Source organism: Peromyscus californicus, unplaced genomic scaffold (genome assembly GCF_007827085.1).
Source record: "Peromyscus californicus insignis strain IS unplaced genomic scaffold, ASM782708v3 Scaffold_3__1_contigs__length_106647218, whole genome shotgun sequence".
Classification (NCBI taxonomy): Eukaryota; Metazoa; Chordata; class Mammalia; order Rodentia; family Cricetidae; genus Peromyscus; species Peromyscus californicus.
This window is the reverse complement of record NW_026294551.1, coordinates 64,682,301-64,706,368: the sequence shown is the minus strand read 5'-3', so window position 1 is coordinate 64,706,368 and position 24,068 is coordinate 64,682,301. Positions and strand designations below refer to the sequence as shown.

At 41.3% G+C, this 24,068-nt stretch overlaps 3 protein-coding genes across 3 annotated transcripts; 1 reads left to right on the top strand and 2 right to left on the bottom strand.

Moving 5' to 3' along the window:
* Positions 1-5,071: 5,071 nt before the first annotated feature.
* On the bottom strand, positions 5,072-6,034 carry LOC128121493 (olfactory receptor 2T29-like). Its single transcript, XM_052756218.1, has one exon. It carries the CDS (start codon positions 6,032-6,034, stop codon positions 5,072-5,074), a length of 963 nt encoding a protein of 320 aa, XP_052612178.1.
* Positions 6,035-8,473: 2,439 nt separating this feature from the next.
* LOC128121492 (alpha-enolase) lies at positions 8,474-10,209 on the top strand. The gene has a single exon (XM_052756217.1). It carries the CDS (start codon positions 8,581-8,583, stop codon positions 9,883-9,885), a length of 1,305 nt encoding a protein of 434 aa, XP_052612177.1. The 5' UTR covers positions 8,474-8,580; the 3' UTR covers positions 9,886-10,209.
* Positions 10,210-22,671: 12,462 nt separating this feature from the next.
* On the bottom strand, positions 22,672-23,628 carry LOC128122339 (olfactory receptor 2T29-like). The gene has a single exon (XM_052757822.1). It carries the CDS (start codon positions 23,626-23,628, stop codon positions 22,672-22,674), a length of 957 nt encoding a protein of 318 aa, XP_052613782.1.
* Positions 23,629-24,068: the final 440 nt, after the last annotated feature.

Here is a 24,068-nt window from a genome sequence, read left to right as displayed (position 1 = left end):
ATGCCTCCCAAACATATTAAGCTAATCAAATCTTTGTGGATTTCTGTGGACCTCTCTAATACTTTGCTTCTTCCTATTCTCATGTGGTCTTCATTTATCATGGTCTCTTATTCCTTATTCTCCCTCTCTGTTCTTGATCCAGCTGGGATCTCCTGCTCCCCTAAGCTCTCTTTCCCTCGACCCTTGCCCTTCATTACCCCACCCTCTTGAAACTAAGAAGCTTTTGTAGAGCAAAGGATATGGTCAACAAGGCAAAGCGACAGCCTACAGAATGGGAAAAGGTCTTCACCAACTCCACATCTGACAGAGGACTGACATCCAGAATATATAAAGAACTCAAGAAATTAGACATCAAAATGCCCAACAGTCCAATTAAGAAATGGGCTATTGAACTAAACAGAGAATTCTCAACAGAGGAAGCTCAAATGGCTGAAAGACATTTAAGGAATTGCTCAACATCCCTAATCATCAGGGAAATGCAAATCAAAACAACTCTGAAATAACACCTTACACCTGTCAGAATGGCTAAGATCAAAAACACTGAAGACAGCTTATGCTGGAGAGGATGTGGAGCTAGGGGAACTCTCCTCCACTGCTGGTGGGAATGCAAACTTGTACAACCACTTTGGAAATCAATATGGCCCTTTCTTAGAAAATTGGGAATCCATCTCCCCCAAGACCCAGCTATACCACTCTTGGGCATATACCCAAGGAATGCTCAATCATACCACAAGGGTACTTGCTCAGCTATGTTCATAGCAGCATTGTTTGTAATAGCCAAAAACCTGGAAACAACCTAGATTCCCTTCAACTGAAGAATGGATAAATAAAATGTGGTACATATACACAATGGAATACTACTCAGCAGAGAAAAAACAATGACATCATGAGATTTGCAGGCAAATGGATGGATCTAGAAAAAAACCATCCTGAGTGAGGTAACCCAGACTTAGAAAGACAAACATGGTATGTACTCACTCATAGGAGGATACTAGATGTAAAACAAAGATGACTAGACTGCTACTCACAACTCCAGGGAGGCTACCTGGAAAACAGGACCCCAAGAAAGACATAGGGATCGCCCAATGACAGAGAAATGGATAAGATCTACATGAACAGCCATTTTATTTTTAAAAGGTGGCTTAAATGTTTGTGATTTTTATTCTGCAATGACACATCTAGATTTCTTTCTTTTCTTTCTTTCTTTTTAGGTTTGGTCTTCTAAAGAAAACTTGAATTTAAAGGTACATACCCCACTTCATTTTGGGAATTTATCTTGCATCCAAAGTCACATGTTAGTGGATTTAGTAGCAGCTATGGAAACGAATGCAAACTCACCATATTCTAAAGGTTTTAGCATATAACTCGCATGTTAACTTAACTTTCACCTTGAAATTCTAGTTGGAAGAAAACAAACCCTACAAATCTTATGCATGCAAATAGAACGGACAGAAATATATTCATAAATAGCATATACATGTTTATTTCAAAGCTACAGTAATTTAGAAGAGAAGCTATACATGCAACATTTTCAAACCGCACATGTCTTTGCTCTTACTTATGGCTTTAAATTCCGTTGTGTATGTAGAACCCATTTTCTATACTACCCATTGCCCTGTTGCTGGACACCTAGGCTCCTATAACTCAGCCACTGTGAGCAGCGCTGTGATAAACATTGATACACACATGTCTCTGTGGTGTGCTGACATAGAGGCTTGCAGATACATAGTGAGAAGTGGTCACATGGTTATTGTTTGTGTGTATGCAACGTACATATTGTATGTGTGTTTGCATCTATGTGTGTACACATATATGTGTGGTTGTATGTGTACATGTGTTCCTGTGCATGTGGCTGCCAGAAGTTAAGAGAAAGTATCTTTCTCAGTTAGCATTTGAGAAATTCCATGGATGATATGAAATTGGGGCAATGACAGATCTGGATTCTTTGCTGAGTGGGGGCTCTGGCCTATCTTAAACAGCCCAAAAGTGCATGGTAATCACGATTAGCATCACAAGACCTAGACAGAGACCAGGAGAAGTCAGAACAGATGATGTTTTTAGATATCCAATTGAAGTCCACTAGAATTTCTTGATGGACTCACACTAACCTCCATTTACTGGAATCCTTTGTCCTCCACAGCTAGACATGAGAGTGATGAACCCAGGATGGTGTGGGTGTAGAATTGATGGTATTTTTAGGTGAAATTGTTAGATATAAGGAAGGAGAGGCTGTGACTGGTTGAGGAAAGGAACTGACATGTACTAACCCTTCAGAAATGAGGCTTTGTATGAGAAAAGACCTCGAGACAATGACTGCTTCTGGAGGTAGAAGTATTACAAAGGAACAGTACATCACTCTAAAAACAGCATTTTCTTTTCTGATTGTGACATAAATAATTGAGTTATGTCCACAATAACCTATGGAATTCCAGCTTCTCATAAATTTGGCTTCTTTTTTCTATCCTTATCCACAATAATATTTGGTACATGGGGAAAAGAAAGTTAGGAAAGAAGTCAAAATGATACCATGTAGTTGTCTGATTTCTGCTATAAAGTGAATTTATATTTACCTCCCAAATCTGCAATCTGATGTAATATTAATGTAAAAAGAAAACAAATATGACCTATAAATAAGAGTTACAAAAGTTTAGAAACTGAAGAACAATCCTTCTTAAAATTAGAACTAGCCACTTCCTATGAAATTACAGCTATGAAACCAGACAGGCCAAAAGAAAGCAGACTTATGAGAAATTAAATTATTTCAAATATTCTAATCATCATATAAAATAATTCATAGAGTACAAATAACTAAAGGGCAGAGTGGAAACGTACAGGTAGCCTGGTTGAAAGATGAGCTGAGTTCTTGTCAATTAAGACAGTGGTGGATGTGGTAGCAGCAGGTTTAAAAAATACAGTTCAAAATGGCTACAGTTCTAAGCAGTGGAGAGAGAGAACAAAAGAAAACAGAGAGAGAGAGAGGGAGGGAAGGAGAGAAAAGGAGAGAGAGAGAGAGAGAGAGAGAGAGAGAGAGAGAGAGAGAGAGAGAGAGAGAGAGAGAAAGTTGCCAGGAAAGCTGCAGGTTTCTTGGAGACAGTCATCCTAAATGCACTAGAGAAACTGTAGAAACGTGCCATAAAAGGAAATATAAGCCATAGAAAAGTCACTGCAGCTTAAAGAGGAAACCCTTCTTCTCAGAATGGTCACAGGCACAGTTTGCAAAAAGTGCAGCTATGATTGATGAAATGTGATGTTGATTAGATGTACACCTGCTGTAGCTTTGTCTTTGTCTTTTTCTTTTCATTATATCAGGTATATTGCCCTGTAAATTGAGGTAGTGGTACCAGGAATAAAAAAATTAAGGAATATTTAACTTTTCAAAAAGAAAGAAACAAACCTGTTTCTCTCATTTGCTACTTTTACTTTCTAAGGCCACACTGTGTTCTCGATAATTTACCTTCAGGTATAACATTCCTGCAATGTGTCACATGGAAATGCTAATTTACCTTCAGGTATAACATTCCTGTAACATGTCACTTGGAAATGCTAATTTACCTTCAGGTATAACATTCCTGTAACATGTCACATGGAAATGCTAATTTACCTTCAGGTATAACATTCCTGCAATGTGTCACATGGAAATGCTAATTTACCTTCAGGTATAACATTCCTGCAATGTGTCACATGGAAATGCTAATTTACCTTCAGGTATAACATTCCTGCAATGTGTCACATGGAAATGCTAATTTACCTTCAGGTATAACATTCCTGTAACATGTCACATGGAAATGCTATGTCAGATATAGAGATTGGGGCCAAATCTGTCTCAGGTCAGAGTGGCCACACCAGCTACCTCTCTCTCCTAAACATTGCTACTCTGATTGTCTAGACTCCTGGGAATGAGCTCCTCACCACGGGGCATAAAACAGCACTTGGACTCTTCATATAGCGATGTGATGCTTGGTCAACAGGGGCCACCACACTGAAGTTCCCAGAGGACAAAGCCATACACATGTTAAAGACTCTGTAACCGGCCAACTGATTAGAACGCCTGTGATTATGAAGCCTTAGAACATTACAGGTACAAAGCAATTATCACAGCCCATCTTAGTGTCCTTAGGAGTCATTCATTGCAGTTTTGGGATCTGAGCCAGCATCCCTGTGCCTATTAGGTGAAACCTTTTGGAATATATTGGCTTATCAAAATGCTAGCTTTTCACAAACCAAAAACTTTCCATGTCACCAGAAACCATAATTTCCTACTTTACTACACTCTGATCCCCTGATGTCACCTAAAGTATAATTGAATAATGCCTTGAGTTATGACTTATAACTTGTTTGTGCTTTGTAACTTTCTATGAAACTTTGGACCATGTCATTGGAGGCAACCTGAGTCCATATTCCTGGGCCGTGGTCACTCACAATAGGCTCAGGAATAAGCTATACCCCATTCCTTTGAGTGAGAGCTATTTTTGGTTTTGAGAAATACATGAGTACATCTATATGCAAATACAGCATTACTGACAATTTGAGATCCTCTGGGTCGCTTGTACAATCCAGATTTAAATTTTTTAACCATTATTTTTATTACATCATAAAAAGGGAGCAGAAGGAATAAAACTTTTTAATCTAATTTCAAATATACATAAATTATCAAGAAAATACACAGAATTAGTCCAATATGTCTTTTATCTCCATTCACATCTTGTTAACATTGTTAACCACTTTGCTTCCAAAGCACTTTAATTTTTATCAGCTGAACACTGATAAAATGATGGCCATTTATTCCTCAGTACAACATAATTTTGAATAATAAGACTATTGTCCCACAAAATTAAACAGCCACTATCAACTTCATAAAATATAACATTGATAGGATACAAATAAAGAGTTTTTATACAAGAAGTTTTGTACAAGAAGTATGCCAATGAAATTTTCAGAATAGAGAAAGAATTCTTCAAAAGGGAAGACTATGTGATGAGACATGATGGATGAGGAATAAGGTCAGCATGAGACCTACCTAGATCAACAGATGTGCCGAGATAAGGAGAAGAAATTGTTCATTCCAAATTATTTACTTTATTGTTTCTTGAAAGAGGTGTTTTGCACCCAACAGTTTCTTCAGGGCCTCTGTGACATTCTTATTCCTAAGACTGTAGATTAGTGGGTTCAACAGAGGGGTGAGTATTGTGTAAAACACAGACACCATCATGTCCTTCTCAGGGGTGTGGAAGGAGACAGGGAACATGTAATTGTAGATACCAGAACCATAGAAGAGGATGACCACAGTCATGTGGGAGGAGCAGGTAGCCAGGGCCTTCTTCCTGCCCTCTGTCGAGTTCATCCTGATAACTGTGAGGAGGATGAATGAATAGGAGCTTGATATGACTGTCACAGGGATGAGAAGCATGAGCACACAGCACAGGTACATGAGGGTCTCATACAGCTGGGTGTCTGAGCAGGAGAGCTTTGTCACAGCAGGTGCCTCACAGAAGAAGTGATGGATCTCATGAGATGCACAGAATGGGAAGGTCATGGTGACAGGGCTGAATATGATGCCATCCAAGGATCCCAGGAACCAACAGACAGACATCAGGAGGAGACACACTCTACGGTTCATGAGGACAGGATAACGGAGTGGATGGCAGATGGCCACATAGCGGTCGTAAGCCATGGCAGCCAAAAGGAAACATTCTGAACCTCCCAATGTCATGTATAGGAATATCTGTATCCCACAGGCAGCAGCTGAGATCTTGTGGCTCCCAAGGACCTGGTCCATGAGCATCTTGGGCACAGTGACAGAAATATATATCATGTCCATGAGGGACAACTGGCTGATGAAAAAGTACATGGGTGTGTGGAGGCGGGTGTCAGAGATTATCAGAAGGATCAGGAGGGCATTCCCAGACAAGGCCATCAAGAAAACCACAAATATGATGACAGCAAGCAGAGCAGGGTGTTTGGATTGACTGAAGAATCCCACCAGGGTGAAATCTGACTGTCCAGTGAAGTTGCTCATCCAGTTGTTGATGTTCATGAGTGTTTCCTAGGCAACCAAGAATGCTTTGGGGTCAGTGTTTGCAAACTGTTATGTGCACAAGCCTAGTGTGCTGAGACAGTTCCATGGGCCTTTAATTCTGAGAATGATTATCAAACTATAATTTAAAGTTTTAAAAGTTAAGAAATTAATATCTTTGGTTAGATCCATCACAAGTCAGGGTAGAGCGATCATAGTTCATGGTTGTAATCTTTCCTGATGACTAATAGTGATCTCTATTAATAAAGTCTTGAAATCTGCACAATAATTTTTTGCTACTAGCAAAAAGAGTGAATGGTAGACCAAAAGAAACAAACAAAAACTAAGGAAAGACAAACGCAAATAAGGAGACATATTATTAAGAAAGTTAATGAATAAAGTTATTCTTAAGAATCATTGTAGAGTTGCTTATAATATTAACACTTTATGAGATGCACTCTCCATTTTAGTAGTCAATGAAGAATGTAGTTTAAAAAAATATTCTAAAAGATATTAATGGAAGAATGCACACACGGCCTGGAGAGATGGCTCAGAGGTTAAGAGCACTGACTGCTCTTCCAGAGGTCCTGAGTTCAATTCCCAGCAACCTAATGGTGGCTCACAACCATCCGTAATGAGATCTGGTGCCCTCTTCTGGTGTGCAGGCATACTTGAGAGTAGAACATTGTATGCATAATAAATAAATATTAAAAAAAGAAAATGCACAGTCTACTTAAAATTGAACTTGAAGTTTCTTGATAAATGATTTATTTTAAAGATTATCCTCTTTACATATACATTCAAATAAACACAGTCATATGAAACGATAAATAAAACCATACATAGAACATGCTTGCTCATATAATGCTGGTTGGACTGAGATAGTGGGACATCTCACCCTTTCCTGGTCTCTGCTTCTCCCAGTTCATCTCCTTACAGGGTCCACCATTGGCTCTAACTTCAGCAGGAGGCAGAGGATTCAGCAGTCACTGCTGGTTGCCAGGCCAGGCTGTGGCAGCAGCCTCTCTATGGACTGTCAGCCACTTCTTCATGGAGTCTGGGAAGTAGAGAGAACACAGCCATGACATATCCCTGACAGTGAATCTGCATTCCGCCTGCTCCATGCTCACAGCCTGCCTCTGTGCTAGATGCAATATATATATACATACATACATACATTGTTTGTGTGTGTGTGTATTCAAGGACACATTAACTTTGATTGCATTAAACAAGGTAAGTGTCCATCTGTGCTGGGAAAATAGTACATATGTGAACTAAATTTGAAGGTTTAAACAGGTACAACAGAGTGAGAAACAGCAGCAGACAGAATGTAGCCAGCCTTTCTGACAAAGTTCAGTGAACGCCTCTACCACAGTTACTTCTCAAAAAGAGGAGATTTGTAAAGTTTTTTTTTTATTTCTGACTAGTAGATATTGCATTTTGATAGCTCTTAGCAATAGAAAGGAAATGAAATCTCCCCTTTCTGAGATGTTAGCAATAGTTAAAGGGAGGGGCTGCTGAGACAACAATCACAAGTCTCAGCATCATTTTAATCTCTGTCAAGATTCTAAAAACAAAAACACAAAACAAACCTGAAACTGAAGTCCTTAAAGGGCCATGCTCTGCCAAGCTGCTGATGGAGCAGAGAACATGGCCAGTTTCTTGATACCTTCATATAAATGTCAGAAAAACCTATGGGAGGAGATGGACAGAGATACAGACAGACAATAACTGAAGGATAGGAGACACATGAATGATTTCCATTTTAAGCAGGCTTATTCATGAAAGGAAACTTACATATGTTCTAACACTTAAGCTTTCCTCATTCTCCTTAAGGTTACATGCTGACTTAATTCATATTTGTGGACACAGTGAAGAGGGACCAGGGAGTCTTCCACAGTCTATGAGATTTCCTGACCAGGGTTTGCTGGGTGAGTGGAGGTCAGGAGGCAGGTGAGGGGCAGGAGGTGTGCTGGGAAGGTGGTGCACTCGGTTAAGTGGGGAACACTGGCATCACGGCACCCAGAGAGCAGGGAGATCATGAAGGTAATGTCTGCACAAGACACAGGACCAGCAGCTGGCTTGCCCTTACACATTCTGTGAGTTTGATTTCATGTGAACAGCTTGGTGCATGTTAACACTGGGTATTACTCACGGTGAAGGCAGAGAAATGACAAAGCATCCTCCCCAGCAAGCAGCATCCCTGAACCACCCTGTGCTTCCACAGGAGTCACCATGTTTTCTCCTTACAGTGGAGAAGCTCAGGGTCTCAGGGCGTCTGCTTCACATCACACAATAACCCACAGCATGAATGCTTTACCTATGAGTAGGCACAGAGTGGGTACCTGCCTGGGTTCTATGGGAAACACCATTTCCCCAGGAAAATGTATAGTTTCTGCTTAGATCAACCACAGTTTGTTTCATATGATAAGACAAGAATAAGATTAAAAAATTGAGAGCAGCTCGGGAACAGGGTCGCGCGCGCGTCTCTCCTACACGCTCTCCAGGGTGTTTGCAGAAACATCTGTTCGTTTCCTGCACAGCAACCCGGCTGCAAGAAACAAACCATGTCTATTCTCAAGATCCATGCCCGAGAGATCTTTGACTCCCGTGGGAACCCCACTGTTGAGGTTGACCTCTGCACCTCAAAAGGTCTCTTCCGAGCTGCCGTGCCCAGTGGTGCCTCCACAGGCATCTATGAGGCCCTAGAACTCCGTGACAATGATAAGACTCGCTACATGGGGAAGGGTGTCTCAAAGGCTGTTGAGCACATCAATAAAACTATCGCACCTGCTCTGGTTAGCAAGAAACTGAGTGTTGTGGAACAAGAGAAGATCGATAAACTGATGATTGAGATGGATGGCACTGAAAATAAATCCAAATTTGGTGCAAACGCCATCCTGGGAGTGTCCCTGGCTGTCTGCAAAGCTGGTGCCGCAGAAAAGGGAGTGCCCCTTTACCGTCACATCGCTGACTTGGCTGGCAACCCTGAAGTCATCCTGCCCGTTCCAGCTTTCAATGTGATCAACGGCGGTTCTCATGCTGGCAACAAGCTGGCCATGCAGGAGTTCATGATCCTCCCTGTGGGGGCGTCCAGTTTCCGGGAAGCCATGCGCATTGGGGCAGAGGTTTATCACAACCTGAAGAATGTCATCAAGGAGAAATACGGGAAGGATGCCACCAATGTGGGTGATGAGGGCGGGTTCGCACCCAACATCCTGGAGAACAAAGAGGCCCTGGAGCTGCTGAAGAACGCAATTGGGAAGGCCGGCTACACCGACCAGGTTGTCATCGGCATGGATGTGGCTGCCTCTGAGTTCTTCCGGTCTGGCAAGTATGACCTGGACTTCAAATCTCCTGATGATGCCAGCAGGTACATCACGCCTGACCAGCTGGCTGACCTGTATAAGTCCTTCATCCAGGACTATCCAGTGGTGTCCATCGAAGACCCCTTCGACCAGGATGACTGGGAGGCCTGGAAGAAGTTCACAGCTAGTTCAGGCATCCAGGTGGTTGGGGATGATCTCACGGTAACCAACCCTAAGAGGATTGCCAAGGCTGTGAGTGAGAAGTCCTGCAACTGCCTCCTGCTCAAAGTGAACCAGATTGGCTCTGTGACCGAGTCTCTGCAGGCGTGTAAGCTGGCCCAGTCCAATGGTTGGGGCGTCATGGTGTCCCATCGCTCTGGGGAGACTGAGGATACTTTCATCGCTGACCTGGTTGTGGGACTCTGCACTGGGCAGATCAAGACTGGTGCCCCATGCCGATCTGAGCGCCTGGCCAAGTACAATCAGATCCTTAGAATCGAGGAAGAGCTGGGCGGCAAGGCCAAGTTTGCCGGCAGGTGCTTCAGGAACCCCCTGGCCAAGTAAAGTGTGTGTGGAGATCCCTGGAGCCACCGGCTGCTTTGACCCTGTCCCTGATATCAACGAGGCGGCTCAAAGCTGGCCCAGCGCCTGTCCCTCCCATGCCGCCGCTTCCTTAGACGGTCCTTAGACAGCCACACCTGACCACCTTGAGCCTGCTGGAAACCCCAGCTTTGTAATCATGTGATTGGTCTGAATCATTGTTTCTGTCACCTCACTTCCAAGCTAAGTGTCTGAAGCCCATTGTAATCTTTAGGGTGGCCGCAGGTAAGATCCCTGCCCCAGCGGTTCTACATGCAAAATAAAAGCCTCAGTGACCCATAAAAAAAAAAAAAAAAAAAAAAAAAAAAAAAAAAAAAAAGATTAAAAAATTATGTTTGCATTACTGTAACACTCAAATATTGCCCACACTTGAAATGAAATCAACCACATAAGAGACAATTTTGTAACTAATGGTTTTTAACATGAATGCTAAAAACACATAAGGAAGGGCAGTGTGTTGGCAGATACCTACTACAATCCTAGCACTTGTGAGACTGTGGCATGGGACCTGCAATGAAATCAACTCAAATCTGGGGTGTGTGTTGTGTGTGTGTGTGTGTGTGTGTGTGTGTGTGTGTGTGTGTGTGTGTGTGTGTCATATATTGCTCCATTCATTCTTAACTTAGAAAAATTTTCAGTAATAATGTACTAAATGGAAGCTTTAGGAAGATGCTGGGTGTGGTAGTGCACATTTTTAATCCCGGCACTAGGGGTACAGAGGCTGGTAGATCTCAGATGGCTAGTCCAGCCTGGTCTACAAAGCAAGTTCTGAACTGCCAGGGCTGCACAGAAAAATCTTATCTCAAAAAACCAAAATCAAGAGACAAGAAGGCAGAATTTTATTACTCCACATAAAAATAGACAATAAATGATAAAACAAACCCATTGAAGAGTGAACAGATTCTCTAGGGATCACCTTGTGCTGTGCATTCGTCCTGGTCAGATTGACTCACTGTCAGATGCAGCTGCAGCCTGGGTCATCATATGAGCCAAGGGACGGTAGCTGGTTAAGTGCAGAAGGAACAGGAGGCAAGTGACATCATCCTTGGCTGGACCCTGCTCACTCCTGGATATAGATTGTGTTAATAACTCCCCTGTGAGTCTTTAAAGAAGAATGTAACTAAGTGAGCCAGGGATGGTGAATGAATCCTCTGCCACAGCCTCACTTACCCTTCAGTTTTGTTAAAGTGGAAAGTCATAGCTGGTATTAACCATAGCCTGGACTATCACCATCATAAAGAGTAATCTGGTCTAACATGAGTCAGTTATTGAATGTTCAGGCCCTTGTTCACTATGTAGAAATCTATTCCCTCCCATTCTCTCCCTGTCTCTGTTTGTCTGTCTCTGTCTCTCTCTCTGTTCATATAAACTGTCAGTAGTTTTTGTCTCATTATCTTTATAACTTATCTTTTTAAGTGTGGAGTCCAAAGCTTGGGTTCAGTTCCTCTTTCTAGTATATCCCAGACTGACCTCATCTTGCCTTCTCCCCATCACGTCATGGCTGTGTTCTGCTGTCAATCAGAAGCCACGTTCAGTTCAGTTTGTTTTGCTTTAAATAGTGACCTGAAAATTATAGAAAGACCACAAATACAAATAGCTTAAATGAAAATGAGAATATTTATATTACCATCAGTGGGACAAAAGTCACACTTTAGAGAGTGACACCTTCCCTTAAACTGCACACATCTGTGAAGTGTAAACTGTGTAGTTGACGATGCGCAACAGGGAAGAAGATGGATCCACCTCAGCACTCTTGATCCTGCAGCCAAATTGCTCTGTACTTTTTCTGAGTGCTAAAGGTTTCTGATCCTTTAGCATGAATTTGGTTTAGCATGGTTTCCCATGTCATGACAGTATTCCTATTTCATCCTCTGGTCACACAGTGTCCTCTGCTCATCAGGCCACACTCCTGAGCTCAGCCCTCCCATGTTCCCAGGGCTTTAACCTACAGATGGAGCAGGGTCTTGACTCCTTCCACACTTGGTTTGAGTACAGGCCCTGAGTGGATTTGGCAGGGAAGGGGAAAGAAAAGGGGACTTTCACTGTTGCTACTGGTCTGGGCTATCTGCACCAACTGTAGGTGACAGAGGCTCTGTGGGACTCCAGGCTGTGTCCAGCACCCAAGGTAGCTGACTCAGCACTGTTAGGACACAGATGTCTTAGGTGTGCATGGTGTCAGGGCATGGCCCCCAGTAGATTAGAGAGTCCAGTATCTAACACACATCGAGGGGCACATGCAGCTACCAAAGTGACAACATTCCACCCCAATGTCACCTGCCTGCCCTACAGATCATTGTTCCTGTGTGACCAAGGTCCTGTGTGAATTTCTCCAGCTGAAAATGTGAAGGCTTTTTAAAGTCCTGGAAAGTGATTCATGAGGACCTTTGTTGGAGAGAGAAAATAAAAATACCAGTGTCATCAAACAATCAAATCCTATGTAATTAAATGTTATGAACCCATGCCACACAGTGGATGTGTCATAGAACGCAATAAAAACAGTTCATGGAAATAAGGGAAGCTTATGCACAGTATGATCTGAGCACAAACACACAGAACTGACTGTTGTTCCTCATGATGCCCTGGCAATGGGAAATGCTGTCCCTGTCTGTGCATCTCACCTGCCTCCTTCTGAAGAGATTTAGCTAGGAAGTCTTTCTTCCTTCATGTTCAAAGTGTTGTAAGGATCTCAGGGTTTTAGTGAGGCTCACCAGTGTCACATAGTTGTGTATCAGGTATGGGTTCAGGAGGGTCCATAGAAAGAAGACACACAGAGACAAATGAAATTTTAGCATTTTCCAGCTGCAGGGTGTTCAGGCTATGGCTAACTGACCCTGTTTGTTAGCAAAGGACATTTTTATTTGTTTGTTTTTCTGTGTAATATCCATCTTTTGTGCCTTATATTTTATATTACCTTTACTGTCTCTTATTTTTTATTAAGAGATTTTCTATTCATTTTACATACCAACTACAGATTCCTCTATCCTCCCTCCTCCTGCCCTCCAGCCTTCGCCTGCAATCCTTCCCTCCATTCCCACCTCCTCCAAGGCAAGGTTTCCCATGGGGAGTCAATTCGTTCAATTGATGGAGATCCAAGACTCCCCAACCCCCTGCACCAAGGCTGCACAAAGTGTGTCACCATAAGCACTAGGCTCCAAAAAGCCATCTCATGCACTTGGGACAGGTCCCGATCCCACTGCCTGGGAGCCCCCTAAACAGTTCAAGCTAAACAACTGTGTCGTCTATCCAGAGGACCTAGTTCATTACCAAGGGGGCTCCACATCTATTGGTCAACAGTTCATTTATTTCCACTAGTTTGGCTAGTTGTCTCTATACTTTTTCCCAATATGGTCTCCATGTCCCTTGCTTATAGAATCCCTGTCCTCTCTAATTGGTTGGACTCCTGGAGCATGGCCTGGGACCCAACCTTGGATCTCTGCATTGGCTTCATTCAGTCACTGGATGAGGGCTCTATGATGACAGTTAGAGTATTCAGCCGTCTGATAACCACAGTAGGCCAATTCAGGCACCCTCTCGACTATTGCCAGTAGTCTATGGTGGGGTCATGCTTGTGGAGTCGTGAGAACTTCCCTAGTACTCTGTTTCTCCCTATTCCCATGATGTCTTCATTTATCATGGTATCTCTTTCCTTGCTCTCCCACTCTATTCCTGTTCCAGCTCAAAACTCCCATTCCCCTATGTTATCCCCAGTCCCTTGCCCTCTATTACCTCCCACTCATCCCCAGTTTGCTCATGTAGATCTCATCTATCTCTTCTTTGCTGGACAATCCATGAGTCCTTCCTAGGGTCCTCCTTACTATCTAGTCTCCGTGGAGCTCTGTGTTGCAGTCTGGTTATCCTTTGCTTTACATCTAGTATTCACTTATGAATCAGTACATACCATGTTTGTCTTTCTGAGTCTGGGTTACCTCACTCAGGATGATTTTTTCTAATTCCATCCATTTACCTGCAAATTTCATGATGTCATTGTTTTTCTTTGCTGAGTAGTACTCCATTGTGTATATGTACCATATTTTCTTTATCCATTCTTCAGTTGAGGGCATCTAGGTTGTTTCCAGGTTCTGGCTATTACAAATAATGCTGCTATGAACATATTTGAGTATGTGTCCTTGTGGTATGATTGAGCATTCCTTGGGTATGTGCCCAAGAGTTCTATAGCTGGGTCTTGAGGAAGATTGATTCCCAGTTTTCTGAGAAACTGCCATACTGATTTCCAAAGTGGCTGTACAAGTTTGCATTCCCACCAACAGTGTAGGAGTGTTCCCCTTGCTCCACATCCTCTCCAACATAATCTGTCTTCAGTGTTTTTGTTCTTAACCATTCTGACAGGTTGTAAGATGGTATCTCAGAGTCGTTTTGATTTGCATTTCCCTGATGACTAAGTATGTCGAAAATTCCTTAAATGTCTTTCAGCCATTTGAGATTCTTCTGTTGAGAATTCTCTGTTCAGTTCTGTAGCCCATTTTTTAAAATTGGTTTGTTAGGTATTTTGATGTCTAGTTTCTTGAGTTCTTTATATATTCTGGATGTCAGTCCTCTGTGGAGGATGTGGGGTTGGTGAAGGTCTTTTCCCGTTCTGTAGGCTGTCTTTTGTCTTACTGACTCTGTCCTTTGTCCTGCAAAAGCTTCTCAGTTTCAAGAGGTCCTATTTATTTATTTATTTATTTTAAAATTTTTTTTGGTTTTTTGAGACAGGGTTTCTCTGTGTAGCTTTGGGCCTTTCATAGATCTCGCTCTGTAGACCAGGCTGGCCTCGAACTCACAAAGATCCGCCTGCCTCTGCCTACCGAGTGCTGGGATTAAAGGCATGTGCCACCACCGCCTGGCTGGAAGAGGTCCCATTTATTAATTGCTGCTCTCAGTCTGTGCTACTGGTGTTATATTCAGGAAGTGATCTCTGGTACCAATGCATTCAAGAGTACTTCCTACTTTCTTTTCTATCAGCTTCTGTGTAACTGGATTTATGTTGAGGTCTTGATCCACTTGGTCTTGAGTTTTGTGCATGGCAATGGATATGGGTCTATTTGCAATCTTCTACATGCCAACATCCAGTTATGCAAGCACCATTTGTTAAAGATTCTTTCTTTTTTCCATGGTAGAGTTTTGGCTTCTTTGTCAAAAATCAGATGTTCATACGTGTGCAGATTAATATCAGGGTCTTCAATTAGATTCCATTGGTCCACATGTCTGTTTTTGTGCCAGTACCAAGCTGTTTTTATTACCGTAGCTCTATAGTAGAGACTGAAGTCAGGGATTATGATGCCTCCAGAGATTGCGTCATTATACCAGATTCTTTTAGCTATCCTGGGTTTTTTTTTTTCCATATGAAGTTGAGTATTGTTCTTTCCAAGTCTGTGAAGAATTGCGTTGGGATTTTGATGGGAATTGCATTGAATCTGCAGATTGCTTTTGGTAAGATTGCCATTTTTAGTATGTTAATCCTACCTATCTCTGAGCATGGGAGATCTTTCTATTTTCTGGTATCTTCTTCAATTCTTTCTTCAGAGACTTAAAGTTCTTATCAAACAGGTTCTTCACTTGCTTAGTTAGAGTTACTCCAAGGTATCTTATGTTATTTGTGGCTATTGTAAAGAATGACGTTTCTCTGATTTCTTTCTCAGCCCTTTTATCATTTGTATATAGGAGGGCTACTGAGTTTTTGAGTTACTCTTGTATCCAGCCACATTACTGAAGGAGTTTATCAGCTGTTGGAGTTCCCTGGTAGAATTTTTGGGGTCACTTATGTATACTATCATATCATCTGCAAATAGTGAAACTTTGAATTCTTCCTTTCCAATTTCTATCCTTTCGAACTCCTTTTGTTGACTTAATGCTCTAGCTAGAACTTCAAGTACTATAATATGAATAAATATGGGGAGAGTGGACAGCATTGTCTTGTTCCTGATTTTAGTGGAGTCGCTTTGAGTTTCTCTCCATTTAATTTAATGTTGGCTGTCAGCTTGCTGTAAATTGCCTTTATTATTTTTAGGTATGTTCCTTGTATTCCTAATCTCTCTAGGACCTTTATCATGAAGGGGTGTTGGATTTTGTCAAAGGCATTTTCAGCATCTAATGAGATGATAATGTGTTTTTTTTTCTTTCCGTTTGTTTATGTGGTGTATTACATTGACAGATTTTCATATGTTGAACCATCCTTGCTTCCCTGGGATGATGCCTACTTGATCATGGTGGATAATTTTTTTGATGTGTTCTTGGATTCTGTTTGCCAATATTTTATTGAGTATTTTTGCATCTATGGTCATGAGGGAAATTGGTCTGTGATTCTCTTTCTTTGTTGCATCTTTGTGTGGTTTGGGTATCAGGGTAATTGTAGCCTCATAAATAGAGTTTGGCAATGTTCCTTCTGTTTCTATCATGTGGAACAGTTTGAAGAGTATTGGAATTAGTTCTTCTTTGAAAATCTGGTAGAATTCTACACTGAAACCATCTGGTCCTAGGTTCTTTTTAGTTGGGAGACTTTTAATGACTGTCTGTATTTCCTTAGGGGTTATTGGTCTATTTAAATAGTTTATCTGGTCTTGATTTAACTTTGGTATGTGGTACCTATCCAGAAAATTGTCTTTTTCTTTCAGATTTTCCAATTATGTAGAGTACAAGTTTTTGAAGTATGACCAGATGATTCCTGGATTTCCTCATTGTCTGTTGTTATGTGTCCCTTTTCATTTCTGATTTTGTTGATTTGGATGCTCTTTCTCTGCCTTTTGGTTAATATTGATAAGGGCTTGCCTATCTTGTTGATTTTTTGAAAGAACCAACTCTTTGTTTCATTGATTCTTTGTATTGTTCTCTTTGTTTCTATTTTATTGATTTCAGCCCTCAATTTGATTATTTCCTGGGGTTGACTCCTCCTGGGTGAGTTTGCTTCTTTCTGTTCTAGAGTTTTCAGGTGTGCTATTAGATCGCTAGTGTGAGATATCTCCATCTTCTTTATGTGGGCATTTAGTGTTATGAATTTTCCTCTTAGCACTGATTTTATAGTGTCCCATAATTTTGGGTATGTTGTACTTTCATTTTATTTGAATTCTAGGAAATCTTTAATTTCTTTCTTTATTTTTACCTTGACCCATTGGTGATTCATTTGGGCATTATTCAGTTTCCATGAGATTGTAGGCTTTCTGAAATTTTTGCTGTTGTTGAATCTAACTTTAAGCCATGGTGGTCTGATAAAATACAGGCGGTTATTCAATTTTTTTTTTGTATCTGTTGATATTTTCTCTGTGACTGAGCTTGTGGACAATTTTAGAGAAGATTCCATGGGGTGCTGAGAAGAAGGTATTTTTTTGTGTTAGGGTGAAATGGTCTGTAGATATCTATTAAGTCCATTGGAGTTATAACTTATTTCTCTGTTATGTTTCAGTCTGGCAGATCTATCCAGTGGTGAGAGTGGGGTGTTGAAATTTCCCACTACTAGTGTGTGGGGTTTGATGTGTGTTTTAAGCTTTAGTAATGTTTCTTTTACAAATGTAGTTGCCCTTGTATTTGCGGCATAAATGTTCAGAATTGAGACTTCATCTTGGTAGATTTTCCCTGTGATAAGTATGTAATGTCCTTCCCAATCTCTTTCAATTGATTTCAGTTTGAAGTCCATTTTATTAAGTCCACTTAACCAGCTTGCTTAAGTCCATTTGATTGTAAAGACTTTTTGCAGCCTTTTACTCTGAGGTAGTGTCTGTCTTTAAAGTTGAGGTGTTTCTTGTATGCAGCAGAAGGATGGATCCTGTTTTTGTATCCATTCTGTCAGCCTGTGTCTTTTTATAGGTGAATTGAGACCATTGATATTAATGGATATTAATGACCATTGATTGTTAATTCCTGTTATTTTTTGTTGGTAGTGTTGTGAGTTTCTCTTCTTTGGTATTTGTTGGTGTGGGATTATCTATTGCCTGTGTTTTCATGGGTATATCTAACTTTCTTAGGTTGGATTTTTCCTTCTATTTCTTTCTGTAGGGCTGGATTTGTGGATAGCTATTGTTTAAATCTGGTTTTTATCATGGAATATTTTGTTTACTCCGTCAATGGCAATTGAGAGTTTTGCTGGATATAATAGTCTGGGTTGGCATCCTTGGTCTCTTAGTGTCTGCATATCATCTGTCCAGGACCTTCTGGCTTACAGTGTCTCCATTGAAAAGTCAGGTGTTATTCTGATGGGTCTGCCTTTATATGTTGCTTGGCCTTTTTCATTTGCATCTCTTAATATTTTTTCTTTATTCTGTATGTTTAGTGGTTTGATTATTATGTGGCGAGGGGACTTTTGTGTGTGTGTGTGTGGGAGGATCCAGTCTATTTGGTGTTCTGTAAGCCTCTTGTACCTTCACAGGCATTTCCTTCTTTAGGTTGGGAAAGTTTTTCTTCTATGGTTTTGTTGAATATATTTTCTGTCCCTTAGAGTTGGTATTCCTCTCCTTCTTCTATCCCCAGTAGTCTTAGGTTTGGTCTTTTCATGGTGTCCCAATTTTCCTGGACATTTTGTGCTATGACTCTTTTGGCTTAGTGTTTTCTTTGACTGATGAATCTATTTCCTCTATTGTATCTTCAATGCCAGAGATCCTTTCTTCCATCTCTTGCATTCTGTTGGTGATGTGTGCATCTGTAGTTCCTGTTCATTTACTCAGATTTCCCACTTCCAGCATTCCCTCAGTTTGTGTCTTCTTTATTGCCTCTATTTCAGTTATCAAATCTTGGACTGTTCATTCACCTGTTTAATTGCTTTCTCTTGGCTTTCTTTAAGGGATTTATTGACTTCTTCCAATTTTTTTGTTTGTCTTTTCTTTGTATTCATTAAAGGAAATTTTCATTTCCTCTTTAAAGACCTCTGTCATCTTCTTAAAGTCATTTTTAAGGTCGATATCTTCTGCTTCTTCTGCTTTGGGATGTTCAGGTCTTGCTGATGTAGCACCACTAGGTTCTGATGGTGCCATATTGGTCTTCATGTTGTTGACTGTATTTTTGCACTGGCGTCTACCCATCTCTTCTTCTACTCTGTGCAAGTGGTGTCTGTGTCTGAGGGAGCCTCTTTTTGTCCAATTGATATTCTTGGTCTAATGGGAGCTCTTGGTCTAATCCAGGCTCTTGGTCCAATCAGTGTTGGTGGATTCTTTTTCCCAGTGAGCAGATCTTAGTCTGATGGGGACCAGTGGGCTCTGTTTCAAGGAGCAGCTATTCCTAATCCGTGCAGGGTAGGCCTGTTTTCTTGTTGAGGGAGTAGGGGAGGAGGCAGCTGGCGGGTCACTGGGGCTCCAATGGCTCAGGGAAGGGGCACAGAATGTGCTCCTGGGGCCTACGTGTAAGAATTATAATCAGCACTGGTTACCAGCACTGGTTACTGCACAGAAAGGTCATGGTCATGACAAAACCAAGTATCAGTATCAGAGCTTTATTAGGAGAAAAAGGGGGGGGGGTAAGAGAACCATGCCTGGGGAAGGAACACATGCAGAGAGAGAGAGAAAGATGGTGGGGGAAAGAGAGAACATAACAGAGAGAAGGGGTAGGGTCTGAGTCACAGCTCTTTAAGACTCAGGTGGGCTTACAGAGCTGTAACACGCATGCGCAGATTGTGTGACCATGTGGTGCATATGTAATCACCCCCCCACACACTAATGACATAAGACCCAAGACCCCTTGTCTAGCTCCTTAACTGTGCATGTGCAGTCATGCAGCTGGAGCTCGGCAGAATCCCATCACTAGGAGCTAGAGACGTGGTCTGCCCAGTCCATAGATAGGGCCTCAACCGTTCCCAATTGGTGCAGGGTGGGCTTATGACTCCGGTTTTCACTGGTGTTGCAGGGACTGTTTTCTTGGTGAGGGATTGGGGAAAGAGGCAGCTGGCCTGTCCATGGGGCTCCAATGACTTGGAGGATGGGCACACCATGTGCCCCTAGAGCCTAGGGGCTAGGGACCTGGTCTGCCCAGTCCAGAGATGGGGTCTTACCTGTTCCCAGTTGGTGCAGGGTGGGCTTATGACTGGTTTTCACTGGTGTCAAGGGGGCTGTTTTCTTGGCGAGGGGGCAGCAGTGACCAGAATTTCTTGAAGGACTTACAATCGCCTCCACCTAATGGACTCCTTTGTCCTTCACAGTGAGACATGAAAGTGATGAAACCAGGGTGCTGTGGCTGTAGAATTGATGGTATTTTTAGGTAAAATTGTTAGATATAAGAAAGGAACAACAGTGGCTGCTTCAGGAAAGGAGCTGACATGTAATTACCCTTCAGAAATGAGGCTTTGTATGAGAAAAGACCTCTAGATAATGACTGGTTCTGGATGTGGAAGTATTACAAAGGAACAGTACATCACTTTAAACATAACATTTCCCTTTCTGATTGTGACATGAATGATTGAGTTATGTCCACAAAAACCTATGGAATTCCAGCTTCTCATGAATTTGGCTTATTCTTTCTATCCTTAACCCCAATAATATTTGAAACATGGTGAAAAGATAGTTCTGTTAGGAAAGAAGTAAAAATGATACCATGTTGTTGTCTGATTTCCTCTACAGTTCGGTTTTATATTTATCTCCCAAATACTCCATCAGATGTAATATTAACGTAACAAAACAAATCAAAATACAACCTATAAATAAGTGTGACAAACATTTAGAAACTGAAGAACAACCTTTTTTAAAATTAGAACTAGCCACTCCCTATGAAATTACAGCAATGAAATCAGACAGGCTAAAAGAAAGCAGACTTATGAGAAATTAAATTATTTAAAATATTCTAATCATCAAACAAAATAATTCATAAAGTACAAATAACTAAATGGCAGAGAGGAAACATACAGGAAGCCTTGTTTAAAGTTGATTTTAATTTTGATCAATTACGAAACCCATTTCTCTCATTTGCTACATTTACTTTCTTTACAATTTAATGTCAGGTATTACATTCCTGTAACCTATCATATGTAAATGTTGTGTCAGATACAGAGAATGGGAACAAATCAGTCCCAGATCAGAATGGCTGCAGCAGCTACCTTTCGCTCCTCTAAAGAGTGCCGTCCTGAATGTCCTGACTCCTAGGAATGAGTTGCCTCACCACAGGTCATAAGAGAACACATGGCCTCTTCATGTACCAAATGTGAAGCTTGGTCAACAGGGAACACCACACTGAGGTTCCCAGAGGATAAAACCATAGACTTGATAAAGATTAACAAAACCAAACAAAAAACAAACAGACAACAATCAGCTCTTTTGTGGGGCCCATCACCCAGCTCCCAAATAAATCACACAAAGAGGCATATTTCTAATTATAAATGCCCAGCCATAGCTTGGCTTGTTTCTTGCCAGCTTTCCTTAACTTTACATTATCCCATCTACCTTTTGCCTCTGGGCTTTTCCCATTCTCTTACTTCTGTAAATCTTACCTTATTCCTATTCTGTGGCTGGCTGTGTAGCTGGGTGCCTGGCCCCTGAGGTCCTCTTCCTTCCTCTCTTGCTCCTTCCTCTTCCTCCCAGATTCTCCTTCTGTATATTCTCTGTGCCTGCCAACTCCACCTATCCTCTCTCCTACCACACTCTTGGCCATTCAGGTCTTTATTAGACCAGTAGGTGTTTTAGACAGGCACAGCAACAGAGCTTCACAGAGTTAAATAATATAACATAAACAAAACTAGCACACCTTAAAATAATATTCTGCAAACAAATAAACAAAAACAAAAATAAATTCTGCAAGATTGGCTAATTGATTACAACTCCCTTGGAGTTCTTGTGGAGTGTTAGAACATTAAGGTACAAAGCCAAATGACCCCAACTGTCCAGAGAACCTGTAGGAGTCATTCATTGCCATCTACAGTTTCTGAGCATCCCTGTGCCTATCAGGTAAAATCTGAAATGTATTGATTATCAGAATGACTTACTCGAAGTAGAAGCTTTCCATGTCACCAGACAGCATCAGAGAATCATAGCACAGATGTTCCCACTTTGCTACAACCTGAACTCCTGATGTCTCCACAAGTGTAGTTGAAAATGCCTTGAGTTATGACTTCTGACTTGTGTGTGCTTTGTAACTTTCCATGAAACTTTGGACCATGTCATTGGGGACAACCTGAGTCCATGTTCTTGGGCCATGGTCACTCACATTAGGTTCAAGATTAAGCTATACCGCATTTCCTTGAAGTTAGAGCTATGTATGGTTTTGAAGCATACGTGAGTACATTTACATGCTAATACAGCTATGCTGACAATTTGAAACACTCTGGTCCACTTATACTACCCAGATTTTAATTTCTTTGGATCATTATATTTATTATACCACACAAAGGAGCTGAAGGATAAAACTGTATCTTGCTCTTTATTTTTATCATATTTGAAATATATATAAATTATCAAGAAAACAAGCAGAATTTATTCAATATGCCATTTATCTTCATTCACTTCTTGTTAACCACTCTTCTTCCAACTTACTCTATCTTTAATCAGTTAAACACCTCAGGACCATTTATTTCTCAATATGCCATACCTTTGGAATGATAAGACTATTGTCACACAAAATTAAACAACCACTATCAATTCATAAAATGTAGCATTGAAAGGATGCAAATGAAGATGCTTTATATACAAGAAGTAGATCAGTGAAGAAATTTTCAGAATAGAGAAAGAATTCTTCACAAGGGCTGACTATGCAATGAGACATGATGAATGAGGAATAACATCAGCATGAGAGCTGGATCAACTGATGTGCAGACAAGGAGAAGAAACTGTCCATTCCAAATCACTTACTTTACTGTTTCTTGAAAAGGGGTTCCACACCCAACAGTTTCTTCAGAGCCTCTGTGACATTCTTATTCCTAAAACTGTAGATTAGTGGGTTCAACAGAGGGGTGAGTATTGTGTAAAACACAGACACCACCATGTCCTTCTCAGGGGTATGGAAGGAGGCAGGGAGCATGTAGGTATAGACAGCAGCACCATAGAAGAGGATGACCACAGTCATGTGGGAGGAGCAGGTGACCAGAGCCTTCTTCCTGCCCTCTGCTGAGTTCATCCTGTGAACAGTGAGGAGGATGAATGAATAGGAGCTTGATATGACTGTGACAGGGATGAGAAGCATGAGCACACAGCACAGGTACATGAGGGTCTCATAGAGCCAGGTATCTGAGCAGGAGAGCTTTGTCACAGCAGGGACCTCACAGAAGAAGTGATGGATCTCATGGGATCCACAGAATGGGAAGGTCATGGTGACAGGAGTGAGCATGAAGCCATCCAGGGATCCCAGGAACCAACAGACAGACATCAGGAGGAGACACACTCTACGGTTCATGAGGACAGGATAACGGAGTGGATGGCAGATGGCCACATAGCGATCATAAGCCATGGCAGCCAAAAGGAAATATTCTGAACCTGCCAGTGTCAGGTATAGGAACATCTGCATCCCACAGGCAGCAGCTGAGATCTTGTGGCTCCCAAGGACCTGGTCCATGAGCATCTTGGGCACAGTAACAGAAATGTACATCATGTCCATGAGGGACAACTGACTGATGAAAAAGTACATGGGTGTGTGGAGGCGGGTGTCAGAGATTATTAGAAGGATCAGGAGGGCATTCCCAGACAAGGCCATCAAGAAAACCACAAATGTGACCACAGTAAGCAGAGCAGGGTTTTTGGATTGACTGAAGAATCCCACCAGGGTGAAATCTGATGGTCCAGTATAGTTGCTCATCCAGATAATGATGTTCATGGGTGTTTCCTAGGCAACCAAGAATGCTTTAGGGTTAGTGGCTCCTTACTGATATGAGCACAAGCCTAATGTACTAAGAAAGTTCCCTTGGCCTATAGATCTGAGATTCACAATCTACCTAAATTAAGCCATTTAAAAAAACAAGAATTCACACCTGTGTTTATAGTCATTACTACTCAGACTAAAGCTACCATGGCTCATGGTCATGATTTTTCTTGATGAAAAATACTGTCCTTTATCAAAAAGTTCTTGAAATTTTCAGGGTAATTTTTTCTACTAACAAAAATCACTAACCAAAAGAAGCAAACCAAGAAAACCAAGTAAAATCTAATGCAAATAAGCAAACACATTATGAAGAAGGTTAATGAATAAAGTTATTCTTAAGAATAATTTTGAATTTGCTTTAAATAATTAACGCATTATGAGATGCACTCTCCATT